Source organism: Sorex fumeus, unplaced genomic scaffold, assembly GCF_029834395.1.
Source record: "Sorex fumeus unplaced genomic scaffold, SorFum_2.1 ptg000044l, whole genome shotgun sequence".
In the NCBI taxonomy this organism is placed as follows: domain Eukaryota; kingdom Metazoa; phylum Chordata; class Mammalia; order Eulipotyphla; family Soricidae; genus Sorex; species Sorex fumeus.
Window position 1 is genome coordinate 3,859,469 of NW_026606101.1, and position 19,897 is coordinate 3,879,365.

The 19,897-nt window shown below is 41.4% G+C and overlaps 1 protein-coding gene across 16 annotated transcripts in view; it reads left to right on the forward strand.

Annotated features, from left to right (window-relative positions):
• The window catches only part of PTPRT (protein tyrosine phosphatase receptor type T), a 1,141,641-nt gene that overhangs the window by 416,522 nt on the left and 705,222 nt on the right, over positions 1-19,897 (forward strand). For all 16 annotated transcript variants that reach the window (XM_056121254.1, XM_056121255.1, XM_056121260.1 and 13 more), the window contains exons 4-5: positions 7,709-7,790; positions 16,180-16,295. In XM_056121254.1, coding sequence (XP_055977229.1) covers positions 7,709-7,790; positions 16,180-16,295 — 198 coding nt within the window. The remainder of the gene's footprint in view (positions 1-7,708; positions 7,791-16,179; positions 16,296-19,897) is intronic.

Consider the following 19,897-nt stretch of genomic DNA (forward strand, 5'->3'; position numbering starts at 1 on the left):
TTTTTGATGGGGTTGGATGTTTTCTTCTTGTGGAGTTCAACCAGTGCTTTGTATAGCCTTGATATTAACCCCTTGTCGAACCAGTATCAGGCGAATATCCTTTCCCATTCTGTAGACTGTCTTTGTATTATGGTCACTGTTTCTTTTGAGGTGCAGAAGTTTCTTAGTTTAAGATAGTTCCATTTGTCTATTTCTGTTTTCACTTGCTTGGCCAGTGGTGAGTCATCTTTGAAGATACCGTTAGCTTCAATGTCGTGGAGGGTTTTGCCAACCTTGTCTTCAATGTACCTTATGGATTCTGGTCTTATGTTGATGTCTTTAATCCGTTTTGGTCTTACTTTTGTACATGGTGTTAGGTAGAGATCTGAACCCTTCTTCAGTTGTTTTATCAAATGAGAGTGGAAGCTGTTTTCCATCAAATCCAGATTTGGGCATGATTTTATACTGGGAACCAGGGGCTCATCCTTGATCCACTTTGTATTTCCTTTTAGACCTATGATAATTTGACCAACCCCACCTTTACGCCTAATTGGCTAGATCATGACGACACACTGAAAGGTCAAAAGTGCTGACCTTTATTGCTATGCCTGTATCTTTCTGTTTGTACTATCATTCACTCTGGATTGGTGCATGTCCCCAGAGGTCAATACTAATTCCTCCATTGGCATCCTGACTCCAATTGACTCCTGCACTCTCCAGAATCACGTTCCATCAATCCTTCAACGCCTTGAATTTTATGCTATTTCCCTGACCTCAAGTCACATTTCAATCTCTACCGTCCTAAATCATTCTCTACTAGGTTTTTGCACTTGCCCTTGCCCCTAGCCTTCTTCCCTGAGCTATCTTCTCCATTTCCCAAGTTGACATCATTGAGTTCTCTAGCTCTTCCTGACAGCTAGATGCGGAAGCTACCTCTGATCCTAAATCACCTGGGAACTTCAGAACCAGAATACCCGCCTCATTATAGCCCCATTAAGACGTGTAATTGGCATCTCAGATTTAACGTTGCTTAGAGGAAATTTTGAGGTAGCTTTCCCCCCGTGCTCTTACATATATATTTATTTTCTTTTTCTTCGTCAACAAATGATAACAGAATCACAGAAGCTGTCTTTATCCCCAAGTCGAAGTCTTTATTAAATCTTCTTTCCTTCTCTGCTCCCATCTTAACCTATGACAGTTCTTTTTACATCCAACGTCAAAGTATCTCTCAGTTCATTGGTAGCACTGTAGCACTGTCCTCCCTTTGTTCATCGATTTGCTGGAGGAGGCCGAGTAAGTCTCCATTGTGAGACTTGTTGTTACTGTGTTCCAGCCCATTGGTATGTTTATTTTTTGTAGCTGTCACCTTCAGGATACTCTCTTTTGATGGGGCGGTGATAGTTATCAACTATTAAAGGTCCACTGTCTCATTCCTATTTAGGTGCCCCTCTCTCAGGATAGCCAGGCTGAGCTCTGTTAGATCATGTCACTTTTCCATCTCAATTTTCACCCCTCAATTATCACTACTGACCCTTCTTAGTAAACTAGAACCCCCCTCCCTCTTAGTTACTTTGAATCACAGTGTTCTGCTCATTTGTAACAATTACAAAGCAAGTTTAATTTTACACATGATTTGTTGGCTTTCCATTTCCGTTGACTAGACTGTGATGTTTAGCAGGGCTATGGTTTTAATGAACGTATTCACTAATTTGGCCCCAGCTTGTAATTCCAATGTTTGGGACAGAGGAAGAGTATCTGTGAATAGGTAGGTGAATGAATGAATGAATGAATGAATAAATGGGTGGGCGTAGAAGTGAAGAAAAGCATTTTTTTTCTCAATGGATTAAGAGTGTAGGGAATGTTGAATCTTGGATACACAATTGCAATATGAGGTGATAAGAGAGGAGCTAATTGTACAGTTGAGATAGAGTGATAATGAAGTGACATGAAAAAGTTACAAAACATAATGTACCTTAAAATACTTCAGCTTTTAAATTTGGGGGGCTGTATCTGGCAGTGCTCAGGGTTTACTTCTGGCTCTTTCCTCAGGGATCACTCTTGGGGACCATCGTGGTTCCAGGGACTGAACCCAGATTGGCTGTGTACATGGGCACTCTGTCCATTATCTCTCCAGCCCCAAATACTTAATTTTTGTTCAAATCTGTAATAGTTCAATTTTTTTACAGAAGATTTGGAATATTGGTAAATACAAAGAAAATATTCAGTAAATGGTTTTATTAAGATTTCTGTATCAGAAGACATTGAATCATCATGAAATGAACTCTACTTCCAACCAAATTACAAAACATTCATAGTTTCCTCTCTTGAATTTCAAACTACAAAAATGTTTTAAGAAAAAAATAACTAAACTAGTTTGTTGAGGTTTTTAATATTTAAACATTTAAAACTTTAGTTCACTGTCACTGTCCTCCTGTTGTTCATCGATTTGCTCTAGCAGGCCCAGTAACATTGTGAGACTTGTTGTTACTGTGTTTGGCACATCGAATATGTCATGGGTAGCTTGCCAGGCTTTGCCGTGTGGGCGAGATACTCTGGGTGGCTTGCCAGGCTCTGCGAGAGGGGCCGAGGAATCAAACTTGGGTTGGCCATGTCAACCACGTGCAAGGCAAACATCCTACCCACTGTGCTATCGCTCCAGTCCTAAGATTTTTTGAATAAAGATATTTTATGTTGAGCATAGGAATGTTTTTTTCTCCAACAAATGAACTTTTGAAAGCAGTTTGAAATTAGTGATAACTGTTCCTTGGAAACCAGGATATTATTTGAGATGTAATATCAGCTAATAAAAATACCTTAGTTTGAATATAGCAACAACAAAAAAATTTATTATCTCTCCCTGATTGTTGAAAATATTGAATTCATTAATTATTACTATTATTTAATCAGTTATGAATCTTCTATTGAAATCACTTGCTAATTTTTATTTTTGGAAAATTTATTTTGCGTATCTCAAGAGTTCCATAACCCCAAAATGGATATTTACTATTTGGCTAGCACATAAATTACAACATTTTTTTCCAGTTGATTTGACTGTTTTTTCTTTCACACTTTTGGTAACTGACAAATCTTATGTTTCATTATAGTAATTAAAGATTTTATGTCTTTCAATGAGTTGACTTTTAAGTTTTTCCCACAAATTTCTAACTTTATTTTGATTAAAAATATAGATCCAAATTTATAGTTTCTTCTTTATATGTTACTGAATATGTAAAATATTAGAAATAATTTATGGTCAATTGAACAGAAATTTTATCTTCTAATTTTAATTAAGAGCATCTAGTTAATTTTAATTAAGAGCATCTAGTAAATACATTGTTATTAGGTTGTATGCCTATTTTGTATCTTATATATATTTTTAAATTTGATCAGAGTCTAAGATAGGTTCAGAGTATTTTCAGTTTCTGCTTTTCACCATTATTTTCTCCTCTGACGTCTTTTGACTCATATATTTAAAATCAACCACGTTAATCCACTTAATCTTTTTTTTTTGGTTAAAATCCTTTTGTGTTATCCTTTTGCAGCAGCTGTTTTCATTTATTTGTATTTCTCTATTATGTGTTTGTTCTGCTTGTTATTGTGAAGGTTCCTGAGTCATTCTGTTTTAGGTGCTTATCTTCTAACATGTAATTAGAATTTATTTAGACAGTCTGAGATCTTTCCTCTATTTTTATTTTACTTGATGAGGGGACCTACCAAATGGTTCTTGGGGGAACCAGGGTTCTCTCCCAGTAAGCTGCTGCTTATTGGGCTGGAGATTCAATGTGAGAGCCTGAAGCTCTGATTTTGTTTGGGCCTTCTGGTGACGGACACCTGGGTCATTTGGAGCTTGGAGACTACTGCTCCGTCTGACTCTGCTCAGAGGTTATATGTTGTCAGGGATCAAACCAGGGTTCAGCACATGCGTGTCATGTACTTAACCCCCATACTATTTTCCAGGTCTTCTTTTCTCTATTTTAACCCATTTATATTTATTATCAGGTCAAACATTTTTTACTACTTTTTTCATTTGGTTTCTGGGCCACCTCTGGCTGTGCTATGGGCTTACTGTTGGCTCTGTGCTCAGGGAAAACTTCTGGCAGAGGTTGGGAGACCATCTGGGGTTTGGAGAATCAAACCCAGGTTGGCCATGTGTAAGGCAAGCAACCTTCTATCTGTACTCTCTTTCCAGTCTCATTTTGGTCAATTTTTATCTCCCATTTTGAAATCATTCATGCTATTTCTTTTAAAGTATTGTTCTATGTACATTTTGTGTTCCTTTTCTCCACCCTATGGACTTTGCTTTGGGGTTTCTTTGTATTATTAAAAGACTTAATTAGATACACATTACAGTTCTTCAAGGAAAAGTCTTCTGTTGACTTCTCCCATTGCAGAGTAAGGCAGCTGCCACACTTCTATTTCTGCACACTTTCCTCTACCCCTGGAAGAGTTTTGCCTGTTAAATGTCTCTGGGAGACCCTGATATCTTAATAAACCCCTCTTCCAGAGTGATGTCATGCTGGTGCCAGATGCTCTTTTTGGTGTGACTGTCACTACCAGCCGCTTTTTATGATCTCTAGGCAGTCACATTTTGACTCGGTGATAGATCTCACTCTCTATGGTGCTTCTTCAGAGATTTGCTCCCCTCTCCATGTCTCCCTGCTCACATGTATCTCTTGGAACCCCAGCCCCACTGCCCCTCCATCATTGCTTGTGAACCCAAGGGCCCTCCCAGAAATACTTGGCCGAGAAGTTCCAGGTATGGTTGTGAGGTGTTTGGGTCTAGTGGTACTAGAGGTTACAAGGGACTCCCAGGGATGCTCAGGAACTACCAGGGACACTGCCATGCTGTTCTTGGGGCCATAAGGACTATATCCAGTGATGATCTGTGGGCCATGCAGTGTTAGAAATTAGGGTCTCCCACAGGGAAAGCATGTGATTATCCTTTTTAGCTATCTTCTTGGTCTCCGACCCCTGATATCTTTTTAGAAAAACTTTTTAATTGAATCAGTGTGAGATAGACCATTACAAAGCTGTTCATGATTAGATTTCAGTAATACAGTGTTCCAGCACCCATCCCTCCACCAGTGTACATGTCCCAGCACCAGTGTCTTCAGGTTCCCTCCCATCACCCCCACCCCCACCCCCTTCCTCCCTCTATGTCAGGCATTTTTATTCTCTCTCTCTCTCTCTCTCCCCTCCCCTTTGGGCATTGTGGTTTATACGGAAAGGTTATTAAGAATATTCTAAATCCCTAACCTGGAGTGACCATATGGAAGACAGTAAAATAAACTACAAAAGAAATAAAGAGATTCCATTGTTTTTTTTTTTTTAATGTTAGTCCCATGAACTGCCCAATATTGTATTCATAGACTTGAACTGAAGCTTCAAAGACATGAAGGAATAGGTCCCTTTTGTAGGTGTCTGACCTGGTAGCAGTGAAAATCAGTGATTTGGACCATAGTAATGGACATCCAACTGATTTTGACCTAGAAAGTGATTGCATTATGTGGTTCAACTTAACAGCAGAAAGAAAAAGACAACATATTTGAGAAATACTAGCAAGACAGAATGAAAAAAATGAATATGAGGAATAAGGTAGGAGGAAAGTCTCAAATAATCAAATCCCAATCTTAATTGGCTTTAGTGCAGTCTACAAGGCCCATATTTTAGGAAGAACAGACACTGGCAATGAGGGACACAGTTTGAGTGGGACAGTACTCCTATCCACTGCACATAGATAAGTTTAAGGCAGAAAATACAGGTCAGTTAATTGGAGAAGTGAAGCTGTTGTTCAGGTGAAAAAACTGGTGAAGAGTTGGCCTGGGGATTGGCTATGATTTGGAAGCCATTAAGAGGAAAGCGTGCCCTGTTTGAAGGGTGGATGGAAGCGAAGTGTTTACAGAGAAACTTGTGGTAGACTAACTCAGGATTAATAAGAAAAGGCTGTGAGAGTGAAGTAACATATGAGTCTAAATATGTAATGAAAAAAATATCTATTAGTGTTTGCCATGATAGTCAAGGGGAAGCTTGGGGGGGGGGTGAAGACTCCAGATTATAATGTATTGATGTGCTTGCAGTGGAAAATTAAGAAGTATTGAAAAGGTAGACAGAAAGATAGTACAGTGGGTAGAGGATTGCCTTGCATGCAACCAACAGGATTTGATTCCTAGTATCCCATATCCTGGGCACCACCAGGAGTAATTCTGGAGTGCAGAACCAGAAGTAACCCTTGAGAATTGTTGGATGTGGCTCCCCAAAAAGTTTTGACAATCAGTGTAGCTAAAACTATAGAGAATGTTAAATGTGAAATATGGCTGAACTATTCCACAGAGGAATTTACAGCCAAAGAGTAGCTTTATAGGAATAAGAAAAGCCCAAGCATGTATGTATTCTAAAGGCAGAAATGAAAGGGCTCTTTGAAGAAACAGGATAGAGAGAAAGAACCAAGAAGAAGCAAGAAAATGCAAACTACAGCAAGGGTTGGCATCAAGAATAGAACTGGGCCTTGTATTTAGGAGGTAGTGGTAGTTCTGAATGTATTGGGCTAGAAGAAGTCAGCCCCTTCCTGCACTCTTCCCTCTTGAAAGTATGGGTATCTGCTGAGATCAGATGGGCAGATGCTTAAAGAGTAACACTGATATGGGAACAGGAGAAGAGCAGGTAAGTGTTTTCAATAGGCTTAGTCATTTTGAAATAAGCATAGAAAGAAATTAGGGCTTTAGGTAAGCTAAGAATTGGAATTATCCAGTATAGTGGGAAGGGAACTTGAAAAAAGAGACTCCAGGCAGATATACAGATTCCAGAAAAGTTGAGACCCCAAATGCCCTAAGAACCTAAGAGGTAGAAGAGATATGAATCAGGAAAACAAATTTGGGTTGCAGATGATGCTCTTTGCAAGAAGGCTGAGCTTCCAACGTCTGTAGTAGTGAAAACCAGGATGAGTGTGAATAGTTGATTGGACAAGGATATGTGTATGATTACATTTAATTGGGCAAGCATGAGTATATGACAGAAGTTGATTCTACAAGTTTATGCAGTTGATAGGAAGGCCACTGGAATTATGGAGGTGAGTGGTGGTGTTCACACTGTTACATAGATATACAGGGCTCCTCAGTGAATAGGGAGGCTGGGTGATCAAAAAATTAAAATGACAAGCAGTTTGGCTGAGAGACAATATGGAGAATTCAAATAACTTGTTGTCCTTTGATTCCCAAATGTCAAAAATTATACACAGGGCATATTTTTAAGAGGTTTTATTATGACACTTAAATGGAATACGTTCTGGGGATGAGAAAAGAAAACAGGATAAACCCTCCTTTGCTTATGGTTGCTTCCAAGATAAGCTCCCTCACCTGTCATAAGAAAGTTGGGATATTAGGAAATAATTCTTCTCTGTGCTTCACTTGAAACAACAATGGAAAGAGTATATAGATTGGGGTCTCTAGGCCACATCTGGACTGTTTTTCCTGCATCCAAGCGTTAGTTCTGAAATCCATTAAAGATGTTCCATGTGGCTGATTCTTCTTTTGCAAGTCACCAGAGTGTGTGCTTCTTACCTCGTTTGGAAAATCCAAGTCAATGGCCAGAGTGGCCTCCTTGCCTGCTGTAAAGGCTCTTGGGGTGGTTCTGATTGATAGCAGAAACAAAAAGGGTTTGGGGGCTGGGCAGCTTCCTGTGATAATGCCTACAACCACTTCTGCGAAATTGACTCCCACCCTGTGTGTTGCAGGTGATATTTGAATCCGTCTCTTTGAAGGGTCATCCTGGCTACATCGCTGTGGACGAGGTCCGGGTCCTTGCTCATCCATGCAGTAAGTCTGTTTCGTCCTCTGAACACAGCCTTGCTCCATGCCAGATTGGTGAGCGTGGAAGCAGCACCCCATCCCCCACCCCATGTACTCAGCTGACAAACATCTCTCACTCTCCCTCTCTCTTTTTTAATCCTTCAAAAGTGCTTACATACTCAATGCAATCAGTCCTGAATAAATCCATAATTTTGCTGGCCTGTTCAACAGGCAGCACCTACAGGAATTTGCAGAGAGTGGCAAAACATCTTCGTTTGAATCTCTCTCCATTATTAAGGGAGTCTAAAGTCCTGATTGTTTATTAGTGGGATTCAGACCACTGAAGTGGAAGAATTAGAGGGCTTTGGATAGAATCTTGTGCAATTGTCTTTAAAAAAGAACACCACCAAAACACTGCGCAAATTAGCACACTGTTCACTCACAGGGAAAAGTAGCCCAAAGCTATTAATTCTTTAAAAGTAATTTTAAATATACTCGCCAGCTTCATGTAGGCGTCGGGAGAGATTTCTCACAATGGTTAGTACTTATGTGTTAAGACTCCTCAAAACCATCCCACACCTCCATCCATGCTCATCCAATTTTCCCCAGGACTTCTCTCCTGGTTGTAGTTCATCTATGGTGGTTGAGTGTGTTTGAAGGAACTCTGATTTCTGGGTTCACAAAATCTCAGAGTGAATAGCCATGGGTGTGATAGTTGAGATGGTATCTTGTCTCATGACATTTGATGGTGGGAGACTCTAGTCCAAGGGATACATGTGGGGATTCTGACAGTCCCTAGGAGGGCAAGTTGGGATGCCAGCCCCATTAATTAGTTCATTAGTGTTCTGCATGCTGGAGATTTCTATTAGTTTCTTGGCAGCCATTTGCTTCCAGAGAACTCCAAGTAGGGTTCTCTCTGCTCACACCTTGGAACTAGCAGTCCCGTGGTTGACTTTGGTGCAGTTTGTTCTTCCTTCCAGAGTTGTCTGGTGCCCTATTTCTTGCTGCCTTTCAGTTCTCCCACTTGGGGGCTCTGCTCATTTCTGCCTCATCCATAAGTGAAATGACTCCACTTCTGCTGCAGTGAAATGTGTAAGCGTCTTGAACATTACTTCCTTCCCTTAGCATTCGAAAGCCATTGTTGGACTCATTGAGAAACCTTCTCTGGAGGAATTTGAGACAAGTTCCAAAGGTTTTGTTGAGATGATATTTGAATAAATGTGTTTAGTGTCTGTGCCAAGGGAGACAACTTTTCCAGAAATCAGCCAGCATCTCAGGGATGCTTAGGTTCTCCTTGGGCCTCAACAACTCCGGACTAACTTCCCTGCTAGGTGCTCTCCAGAACTTTCAGGATTTCATCAATGGGACTCAGATATTCCATCAAATATGGCAGTTTTTCTGCTGAGCCAGTTCACACATGAAGAGGGCTTCACAAATGCCGCTAGCCAGGCACAGCTTATGTATCAGATATTCAGATACACTCTCAGGCAAACTGAAATGTCCCCTCCCTCAGATCTTAGGTGTGAGCATCAGATACCCATTAGAAAATGATCTTAGCCTAGTGTCTAATGCCTGTGGTCCACATAACCTCACATGTTCCACCTGCACAAACACTAACTATGAGATGATCTCTCTGAAACTAACCTCCAGCTTTCCCATCAGTCCCTACCCCATCTTTATAGAGGACACATCCTATCTGCATTCCTGCCCGTGACCCTGTACATGATGCTTAACTGGCTCTATTAGGGGACATTTGAATTTTCCAGGGAATCTGCCCCAGCTCTCTCTCTTTGCTCTCTCTCTCTCTGTCTCTCTGTCTCTCTCTCTCTCTCTCAGTGCCCTACAACTCTGTGTTCTAAAGAAGCTTTACATCTCCCCCTTGAGAGTCAGCCTTACCCCTGTCTCAGTCCCAGCCATATCCCTTCCTTTACTATCAGAGTCAAAAAGGTAATGGTTACCCTTACTGTCTAGTTCTTACTACCTTCTGAGAAGTCTCCATGAGTGATGGTGCTATGCCTCTCTCCTCAACAAAAGCCCATGTCTTCTCTTAGAATCCTTGCATTGGGACATCCCCTGAATTGAAGGTTCTTTCAACAGTCTTATCTCCTGCTCAGGAGAGCAGTTTTCATGATGGTCTGAAATCACAAAGAACAGGATACCCAGAAAATGGGCCATGAGATGTCACACAGGAACACATGATCCTTGCTTGTATTGTGTTCCTACATAATGTGCTTTGGCCAAGTCCAATCTTGATGTTTAGGTAGTTTATGTTTACACTTCCCAGAAATCAAAATGTAGGTTTTCTGTATAGTGACTGAAAGTAGAAAGACCCCATTGAACTGGAAGTATATTTAGTTTTCAGAACATATGCATAGATCCAGAGACATGTGAGATTGAGCAAAGCTACCAAAGGCCTTTTTCCAAGAACCTGGCTTAGTCCCTATCCAGTCTAGTTTCCTTCTCATCCTTTTTTTTTTAACAAGTAAGGTATTGAATATCAGCTTTCTGTCAACACTTCTTCTGGACACAGAGAACACATAGGTGATCAAAATGGAATGAAAACTTGTTCTCAAGGTATTAATTTAGCAGAGTGGGATAAGGTAGAGAGAATAAACAAGGAACCCCTATTCAATAAGTGACTAACGATTATTTGAGATGATGATAGTGCTATGAATTAATGACTGGGGTATGAGATAAGGGCAGTCAGGAAGATAAGGGCAACCAGAATGTGATCCAGGCTGAGCTCTGAGCATAGGAAGCACATAATTGGGCCACTTCTGCAGGAGGAAGCTGAGAACTATCAAATATAGAGTTATGGCATTGGAAACCCACTTGATATAGACAGAATATTCTAGGTATTGGGGTTCATAGGAGAAAGGGAACTGAAGCACTGAAGCCCAGTCTTGGGAGGAAGCCTGACCACAGTGGGTCTTCGGTATTATTATGAGAAGTATTAGTTTTTATCTAAGTGTTTTGAGGTGACAGTGGGGAGATTTGTGCTGGATTTTGGCGTCTCTTTAATGGTGCAAGAACTGCTTTGGCTGCTCTTTGCTTTTGAGTTGAAGGGGAATAGAGATATCAAAAACCTAAAAGGAAGACTATTCTAGAGTCACACAAAGGGTGATGGTAAGCTCTCCACTCATTTAATACATTCTCTTTGGCATCCTCTCCCTTTGTGCTAGCTCATACTGGAAAATAGCAAAAATGATTCACTCTCTGCCCCCCTGGACTTTCACCAAAGTAAAAGATACTGAACATGGAACAGAGACTCAGGTAGTGATATGATCTATAGCAGCTGGCATATTTGTTTGCTAGCACTGCCATAGCAAAATCTCCCAAACCAGCTGGCTGAAACAACAGATATTAATTTTCTCATAGTTCTGTAGGCTAGATGTCCAAGATGAGGATGTGGGAGGTAACAACACAAAACTAATGAACACATACACAAGAATAAAACAAAACAAAACAAGCTCCGAAACTATGGGAGCAATATTGCTATCACCTATCACCAAAAGAGAAGGGAAAGTTGTCTGGTGACAGGCAGAAACTGGACTTTTGCTGGTGAGCATAATGTCGACCATACAGATGGATCAGTTAGCATACTGAAACCTACATGTTATAAACCAATATTACTTCTATTTTTTTTTTTGGAAAAAGAGGGCAGTTTGTGTTTCTTCTGCAGCCTCTCTCCTTTCAGATATCATTTAGCTTTCCTTTGTTCTCCTAGTGTTTGCATGTGTTCAAATTTTCTCTGCTTTGACACTAGTTGGATCGAATAAAAGATCCAGTTTATTGGTCTCAGTTTCACATGTCACCTTATCTCTTGAAACAATCATGGTCTGAATCACTGGGGCATAAACATTGAATGGGGGGGCACAATTCATCATAGGAGAGATGTTATGCAGTGCTATAAAGAGACCCTGGGCTGGAGAGGTATCACAGCGAGTAGAGTGTTTGCCTTGCATGCTCCCGACCTGGCTGACCCGAGTTCAATTCCTCCGCCCCTTTCAGAGAGCTCAGGAAGTGATCCTGGAGCATTAAGCTCTGCCAGATATGTCCCTTATAATAAAAGGACAGAGAAGTGAAGACATTTAAGGAGATGTGGGCAGTAGAGCCACGTGATTCTCTTTAGTGGAAGGATTGGATGGTAAAGACCTCGATAATGGGGCACACCCAGATTTCTGGCTTAAGCAACTGGTATTACTGGCTGAAGATACGGGGTCCAGAGACAATTGAAATTGGACCTCAGAGATGCCTTGCTGGGGATTCTATAGAGATCATGGGGGTGGGATGACATCACGAGTCACATATCCAGCCTGTGGCATCTAGCAGTTCTTTGATCTAATAATACACTTCTGTGTACTCCAGCTTAATGTTCATGCATTTCTGACCACTCTGATTGTTAAGAATGTTTCTCTATTGAGAAATATGCATTCTCTTTATATCCTTAGGCTTTTAAATAATCCACTTCTGTCCTCTACAGCATGCCTTCTGTTAACATACGGTCAGCATTTATCAATAAGTGATCTCACTAAATATGCCCAAAGTTGCCGAGAGAGCGCCTGATTTGCAGTTGTATTCTCCATTGATTTCAGCTGAAGTTACAGCTTTGCGTGCCTGCCTTCATAGGCTCCAAACACGAGGTGGAGAGACAGGCATAATACTCAGAGGAAATTATTTTCTCTTGCAATCAGAAGCCTCTCATCTATATTTTATAGTCCATTTCACATTTCTATGTTATTCTAAAAGTATTGTAGCCATAGTCACCGTCCACTGTTTTTGTCTTGGAGTTCGCCATGGAGGGCTTCTGCAGAGATAACTGGGTGTTATAAATGTCAGCACACATTTTCACTCTGTTTCAAAGGTTCCGGCCACCAAGTTAGCTTTTTGCATATTTATTTTTTCAAAAATATTTCTCCCCCTGCTGCCATCTCGTGGGGCCAAGCCACTAAGCCCATGGTCTGTCTCCACCATGTTTCTAATGTACATACTGCACTTGCTTTTCTATTGTTTGGTTTCCTACTGAGCACTGTCAGGCTTAAAGAGCGAGAAAAAAAGGGCAAAATAATATGTCTTCAGAGACTGCACTGACATCTGCAGGAGCTTAAATGTCACCCACAGCAAGGTGTTTGGCCCTGAGTGCATAGTCATTTTTCTCTTAACCCCGTTCATCTGTTCATCCCAATAGAATCTCACTTTGAGGGGGCTGGATATTAGGGGTGCAGAGCGTGGTGAGGATGGCAAGTCACAAGCCCTGAGTTGGTTACTTCTCTGGCTCTGAGGGAGGCTCTGTTTGCTGAAGGCTGATGAGTGGAAGCTGGTGGAAGCATCTCTTTCCTAGTAGAGTGCAGACAGGAGAGGGGCAGAGGGTGGAGGGTTCAGGAAGGAACTTGGCAGTGGAGAGTGAAGCTTCAAGAACAGAGAACTGAGTGAAGGCATGCAGAGAGGGCGCTCAGCAGAAGGGCAATCTGGATGGGTTCCTGAAGTGGAAAGGAGTGGGGTGATTCCCACCTGAATGGGTGTCATCATCACTGAGCAAGAGGACCTTGCAGGTTAAGACTGGTCGAAGAAATTATTCCAGATGACTTGCATAAGACCTGTGTCACAGAGACCACAAGGCTGCAGACAATGTTTTGCTATGTCGGCACGCTATTAGAATCAAATTCAGTCAAGACTTTAGAGTAAAAGATTGCACACAGAATCTGGAGTCATATTTGCTTTGAGAAATCAGGTGATTGGCTCTTCCATACTGAGTGCTTTCAGAGGGCCTCCTCCAGCTGGATTTAAGTACCAGCTTCTTCATTTCTGAAGGGCTTGGAGTCCTACTCCAGTTCGATGAAATCCCCACCTCTCCTTGCTTCCCCAGTCCCACGGGTTCTCAGAAGGGGGGTGGTGTTTTGGTTTGTTTTTGTTTTGTTACAACTTGATTTTTTTCCCCCTGACTATCTGGCTCTTAGAAACATGTCGGTTCCACAGCTCTGCTGAACATCATCAGTGTTATAATGCTGGGTACCAGGACACCTCTAAGTTCTCGGTGAATGAACTGAAAAGGAGGGACTAAAAGGGATTGGAGAATGAAAGAATGAAGGCTGAAAAATCTGATGAGGGTGAGAGTGGACAGAAAGTAGCTGTGGAGGCTCATCTAGAGGAGAGATCCTTCTAATGGCACGCACCCAGAGGCACGCCATTGGCCCAGAGTTGCCCACAGCAAGAAGCATCCCTTTGTTAGACTCCCTGCGGAGTCTCTGGGCGTTGGTGCTCAAACTGCTCCTCTTCTCTCTATATGCCTGATGCTCCTTTTTGCGTTAAGCCAGTGGGAGAAGTGGGTTCACTGAGTTTATGGTAGTCCCCTTGAAAAGGAGACTTCAACTGCCAGTTCTCAAAATTACTTTAACGAAATTAAATTACTTTAACAAAATTTGTAAATTACAAAATTACATACACGAAACCATACAAGAGCATCAAAGCAGTATGACATTGGCTGGTGGGAAAATGCTGGCCTCGCCAGCTCCGAGACGCCCACAAGGAGGGCTCCCCTGGCGCCCTCAGGCTCTTGACCTGTAGGGTCCTGAGAATTGCAGCAGTGGCCTTTGAGCTGTAGCCATATGTTTCTGAATCCAGGCAGAAGCTGAGGGTTACAACCCACAGGTCCATCTCGTTCTTCCAGGTGGATGGCATTTGCTGAGCTTCACAGGTGGTGGTACCAGATAGGAGCGCCAAAGTTCAAAGAGCAAAGGCCGGGCGAAATGGCAAACGGGGTCTCTATGGTCAAATGCTCAAGTGCATCCAGAGGGTGTCAGCACTACATGCCTAGGAGCCCTGTCATTGACCTGTGGGTCCAGGTTGTCACCAGCAGCGTCCCTCTGCCCAGGAGACTGGGGAATGTACAAGCTAACTTGGAATGTGGGTTGAAAAATGCACCAGCACTGAATTCTCTTTCTGCATCTTAGTTTTTTTTTAATTTAAAGAGATTTTATATTTGCATAATAGTAATAATATTAACATTTATATAAAATACTATCAATTCATAAGAGTAAAATATTAAATATTTCATTGACAGAACAATTCTAAAGTAACAAGTGTCTAATAACACGGTCTCATGATATATAAATTAATTATATATAAATTAATTCAAATCACATGTGGGCAACTGCAGTTAATCTGCTAGAGTAAAATAAAAAATTAAGAGCTAAAGTATCAGGTCCCCACAAAAAGTGTAAAAGGGTCCCCTGGTTCTACACCTAGTGACAACCTGATTGACTGGGTCAATGAAGGGCAGAGTAACCCTATGTATAGGACATGTAGTTACAAAGTGCCTAGCACTAAATTCAGCAGTGTTCTGGGTACTGTGTTGTGTCAGGGATTGAACTTGGTTCTCCCATGCTTCTTGACCCCCTTGTCATCTTCCGAAGGCCCTAAACTTAAACTTGTAAGATTTGTAAGACTTTTTGTGCATAAAATCCTAAAAATCTTGAAATGAGACAAAAGTATATAATATATCATGGGTTTCAATGCTTAGAATCATAAATTTAAAGATGTCAACTGTTCCCAAATAAATCTATAAATAAAATATATCACTAGCACAGCAGTAGGGCATTTGCCTTGCGTGCAGCCGGCCTGGCCGAGCTGGGTTCAATTCCTCCGCCCCTCTCAGAGAGCCTGGCAAGCTACCGAGAGTATCTCACCCACCGGGCAGAGCCTGGCAAGCTCCCCATGATGTATTCAATATGCCAAACACAGTAACAGCAAATCTCTAAATGGAGACATTACAAGCAAATCGATGAACAACGGGAGGACAGTGCTACAGTGCTACACCTGCCATCCCATTGCTCATCAATTTGCTTGAGCAGGCACCAATAACGTCTCCATTCATTCCTGTTGCATGCTAGTGTAGCCCAATGGTGTCTCCTTGACCCAGGAATATGAAGAGCATCAAACCGTTCATTCAGGGTTTTGACGAAGGAGTCCAACCATCTCATAGGTGGGTGGCCAGGCGGTCTTTTCCCTCCCACTAGCCCCAGTTTCCTCTTCTGAATAAGGGGAGTATTGCTAAATTCTATCAATTGGGGTTTGAGCCTTTCAGAGACCTGGATCTATGTCTTATATAGGGATGTATAAGAACCCTCTTTCTGTCTACTTAGTTGTAAAAAAAAAAATTAAAATTAAAATCCTGTAACTGCTCACATCCTTAATTTCCTGAACTGTGAAATGGGGGTATAGCCCCACTTATGCAGGTCCATGAGAGATGCATGAAATGCCTGTGGGAAGTGCTGAGACAATCACGGCCTCAATGGAGAGATTCTTTGCTCTCCATCCCCAGGTCTGCCCTGTGCCCATCCTGACTGGCAGCAGCTGTGTGGGAAGTGGTGCGGGCTGTTGAATTCTGTCCTCATGTGCTCTTTGCTTTTTCTCTTAGGAAAAGCACCTCACTTTCTGCGGCTCCAAAATGTCGAGGTAAACGTGGGGCAAAATGCCACATTTCAGTGCATTGCCGGTGGGAAGTGGTCTCAGCATGACAAACTTTGGCTCCAGGTAAGGAAGAAAAACTTCTCCCCTTGGTCCCTGCCCAGCCCTTGGTTAAGGGAAGGAAGTGTGCCATAAGGGAGGACTTGGTGGGGAAGAAGGTGAAGGGGGACTATTTTGGGTACCTCTGCTCCTTGCATGGTGTTCCATATCTGAGCTTGTTAAATCATGACTTGTATTCTGTTTATATAGGTATCAGGATGCTTATTTTATAGGTGCAATTATAAACCTACCTGAACTAGACTTTGAAACTCTGAACATCCCAAGTTGCCCTTTCCAAAACTTTGTCCTTTGATCTCAGATTCACAGGGCTAAGGAAAAGTCAAGTAGATTCTGTGTCTGTGGCATCATAAAATCTTGACTGATGGGAACTTGGACTTCCATTGGTCCACTAGTTTCCTATCTGACATGTAATGCTCCTCCATTTTACCAGAAGATTCTATTTAATGAACCAGGCCATTTGTTCTGTGGTTGAACAGCTCTCTCAGGAAGTTCTCCAGGAAGTCTTTCAAAGGTTGATTCCATTTCATTCTCATTATTGCACTTTCGTCCCACTTGCAAAGCTAGATGAGGCAGGATCTCTTTCACAGAGGTAGGGAAGATAGGTAGATATAGAAGCAGAAACAATTTTGACAATATCAAGCATATTAATTACAAAGAAATATTAAGTGCCAAACTAAGTAATTGGCCCTTTAGTACAGTAATTATGTGTGGCTATTCTGTTTGCTGCTCTTTTTATTCCATTTTAAATTGCTTTCCTGAAGTGTGACTTCAACAGAGTATTTAAAATGTATAATGTGGTAAGCTTTGGCATATGTATATCTGTGAATATATAGCCACAACCAAATTAATGGACATATCCACCACCGCTAGATGTTTCCTTCTCCACTTCCAATCCCTTATGTCTTCCCTCTTACTCCATCTGTTCCCAGGCATCACTGATCTCTTTTTGGCATGACTTATTAGTTTATTCTAATACTTTATATGAACTGAATCATGCATTGTGTTCTCTTTCACTCAGCCTAATTGTTTTGAGTCATCTGTGATGTTTATATAAACATAGATTATTATTTTTTGTTGATTAATATTTCTTTGTGTGAGTAAATTCCAGTATCCATTTACCAACTGATGGTCCTTTGGGTTGTCTTGTTTCTGGCTATCACTTCAGCACTTGTTCTAAATATTCATGGAAAAGTCTCAATATGTCTGTATGCTTTCTTTTCTCATTGTAAATATCTCTAAGTGGAGTGGCTGGGTTTCCTGGTATATGTATGTCTAACTTTTTTTTTTTTTGCTTTGTGGGTCACACCGGCAATGCACAAGGGATTACTCCTGGCTCTTCACTCAGGAATTATTCCTGGTGGTGCTTGGGGGACCATATGGGATGCTGGGTATTGAACCTGGGTCAGCCGCATGCAAGGCAAACCCCCTACCCACTGTGCTATCACTCCAGCCCCTGTATGTCTAAATTTTTGAGGAACTCCCAAGCTGTTTTCCATAATGGTTGTACCATTTTGCATTCCCATTGTTGTGTTCTAGTTGCTCTGTCCTCGCCAACACTTGGTATGGTCAATCATTATTTTCACTTCCCTCACATAATCTTTTCAAGTGCTCACTTGTCATTTGTATATTTCTCTTGGTAAATATCTGATTAAATATTTTTGCTCACTTACTGTTTTATTATTATTGAATTTTAGAAGTTCTTTGAAGTCTGGAATTTTGAAACACTTGTTCATCTAGATACAAGTCGTTTATCAAATGTTTGCTTTGAAAAGATCTCTTCATCTTTGGTATCTCTTTTCACTCTCTTAACAGTATCATTTGAAGAGTAAGGTTTTTGGTTTGTTTTTGTTTTGGGGACTCAGCTGTGCTCAGGGCTTACTCCTGTCTCTGCTCTCAGGGTACACTCCTGGCAGAGCTCAGGGTATCATATGCAGTGCCAGGGATCAAACCCAGGTCAGCTGCATACATGTATTCTGAGTACCTGATATACTATCTGTTCTGGTCCCACAAGTTTTCAATTTGAATGAAATCCAATTTACGTTTTCTTTCCTTCTTTGGATCTTATCTTGGTATCATTTCAGGAAATATTGGCCTTACCCCAGGTCACAAAGATGTTCTCTGAAGATTCTCTCTAGGAATTTTATCATTTAAGATTTACATTTAGGTAAAAGATTCATTTGGAGTTATAGTTTGCATGTGGGTTGAAGTAAGGATCCACATCCTTTTCTGTGTATGTGCAATTGAATACTCAGTTATCCCAACATTGTTTATTGAAAAACCTATTTTTTTTAATGGATGTTAGATCTTGGAAATCTTTTGCCAGACTTAATAACCTATGATCGATGCTTTGTAAAAGGCATTTAAAAATATCTCAGTTTTTGATTTGGCATTACTAGCATATAAAAATAAATTGATTTTTCAGTATTAATTTTATATACCTCCATCCTGTTTAAATGTACTGTTTACACCTAATTTAAATTAATGAAAATAAATAAAATCCAGATGCCCAAACTCAGTAGGCACATTTTATTTTTTATTTTATTATTATTTTTTGCTTTTGGGGTCACACCCTGTGATGCACAGGGGTTATTCCGGGCTCTGTATTCAATAATTACTCCTGGCGGTGCTCGGGGCACCATATGGGATACTGGGAATCAAACCCGGATCAGCCATGTGCAAGGCAAACGCCCTCCCTGCTGTGCTATCACTCTAGCCCCCAGTAGTCACATTTTAAATACAGAGTATCCATAGCCACCTACTGGTCATTGTGTTGGGCAAACAGATGAGAATATTCCCAGCACCTTGAAAGTCTTACTGGAGAGTAGGATTTTAGCTATAGACAAATATTGCCTCTGATTCAAGGACCAGAGCATATCTTGAAAGATATTTCCTCCATTTACCTCCAGAGCTATATACTAAAGATGGCTGTTATTGTTTCTAGCTGATACAGTTTGGACGTTGGGCTGGAGCGATAGCACAGCGGTAGGGCGTTTGCCTTGCGTGCAGCCAGCCTAGCCGAGCTGGGTTCGATTCCTCTGCCCCTCTCGAAGAGAGCTGCAAGCTACCGAGAGTACTTGCCTGCACAGCAAACCCTGGCAAGCTACCCGTGATGTATTCAATATGCCAAACACAGTAACAACAACAACAACAAGTCTTATGATGGAGACGTTACTGGTCCCGCTCGAGCAAATCAATGAACAACAGGAGGACCGTGATGGTGACTGTGACAGTTTGGACGTTAATCTCTAACCCATGCCCAGCACACATTGCTCCTGGGCATTGATCCTATCACTTTACTTCCTGTACTTGAGCCATTTAATGCAGGGGGAAAATGTCTAAGGTGAGAGCACTTTGAGGGCCTAATGATTCTTCCTTGCTCCATAGCTGTGCAGTTGCATGAAAATAACAGATATGCCTTCCCCACCTACTTTCTGGCCCTGCAGACAGCCCTCGAGGGAGACCTAGCAAACTTGCATGTGTCACTGGAGAAGTACTCAGTGTCATTTACTCCCTTATTACAATTTGTAGTAAAAAGCAGCAGGCTCCTCCCAAGTTTTGCCACTTTAATGGCGTCGACTCTGTGGGGTGGAGGGAATGAGGCAGGACAT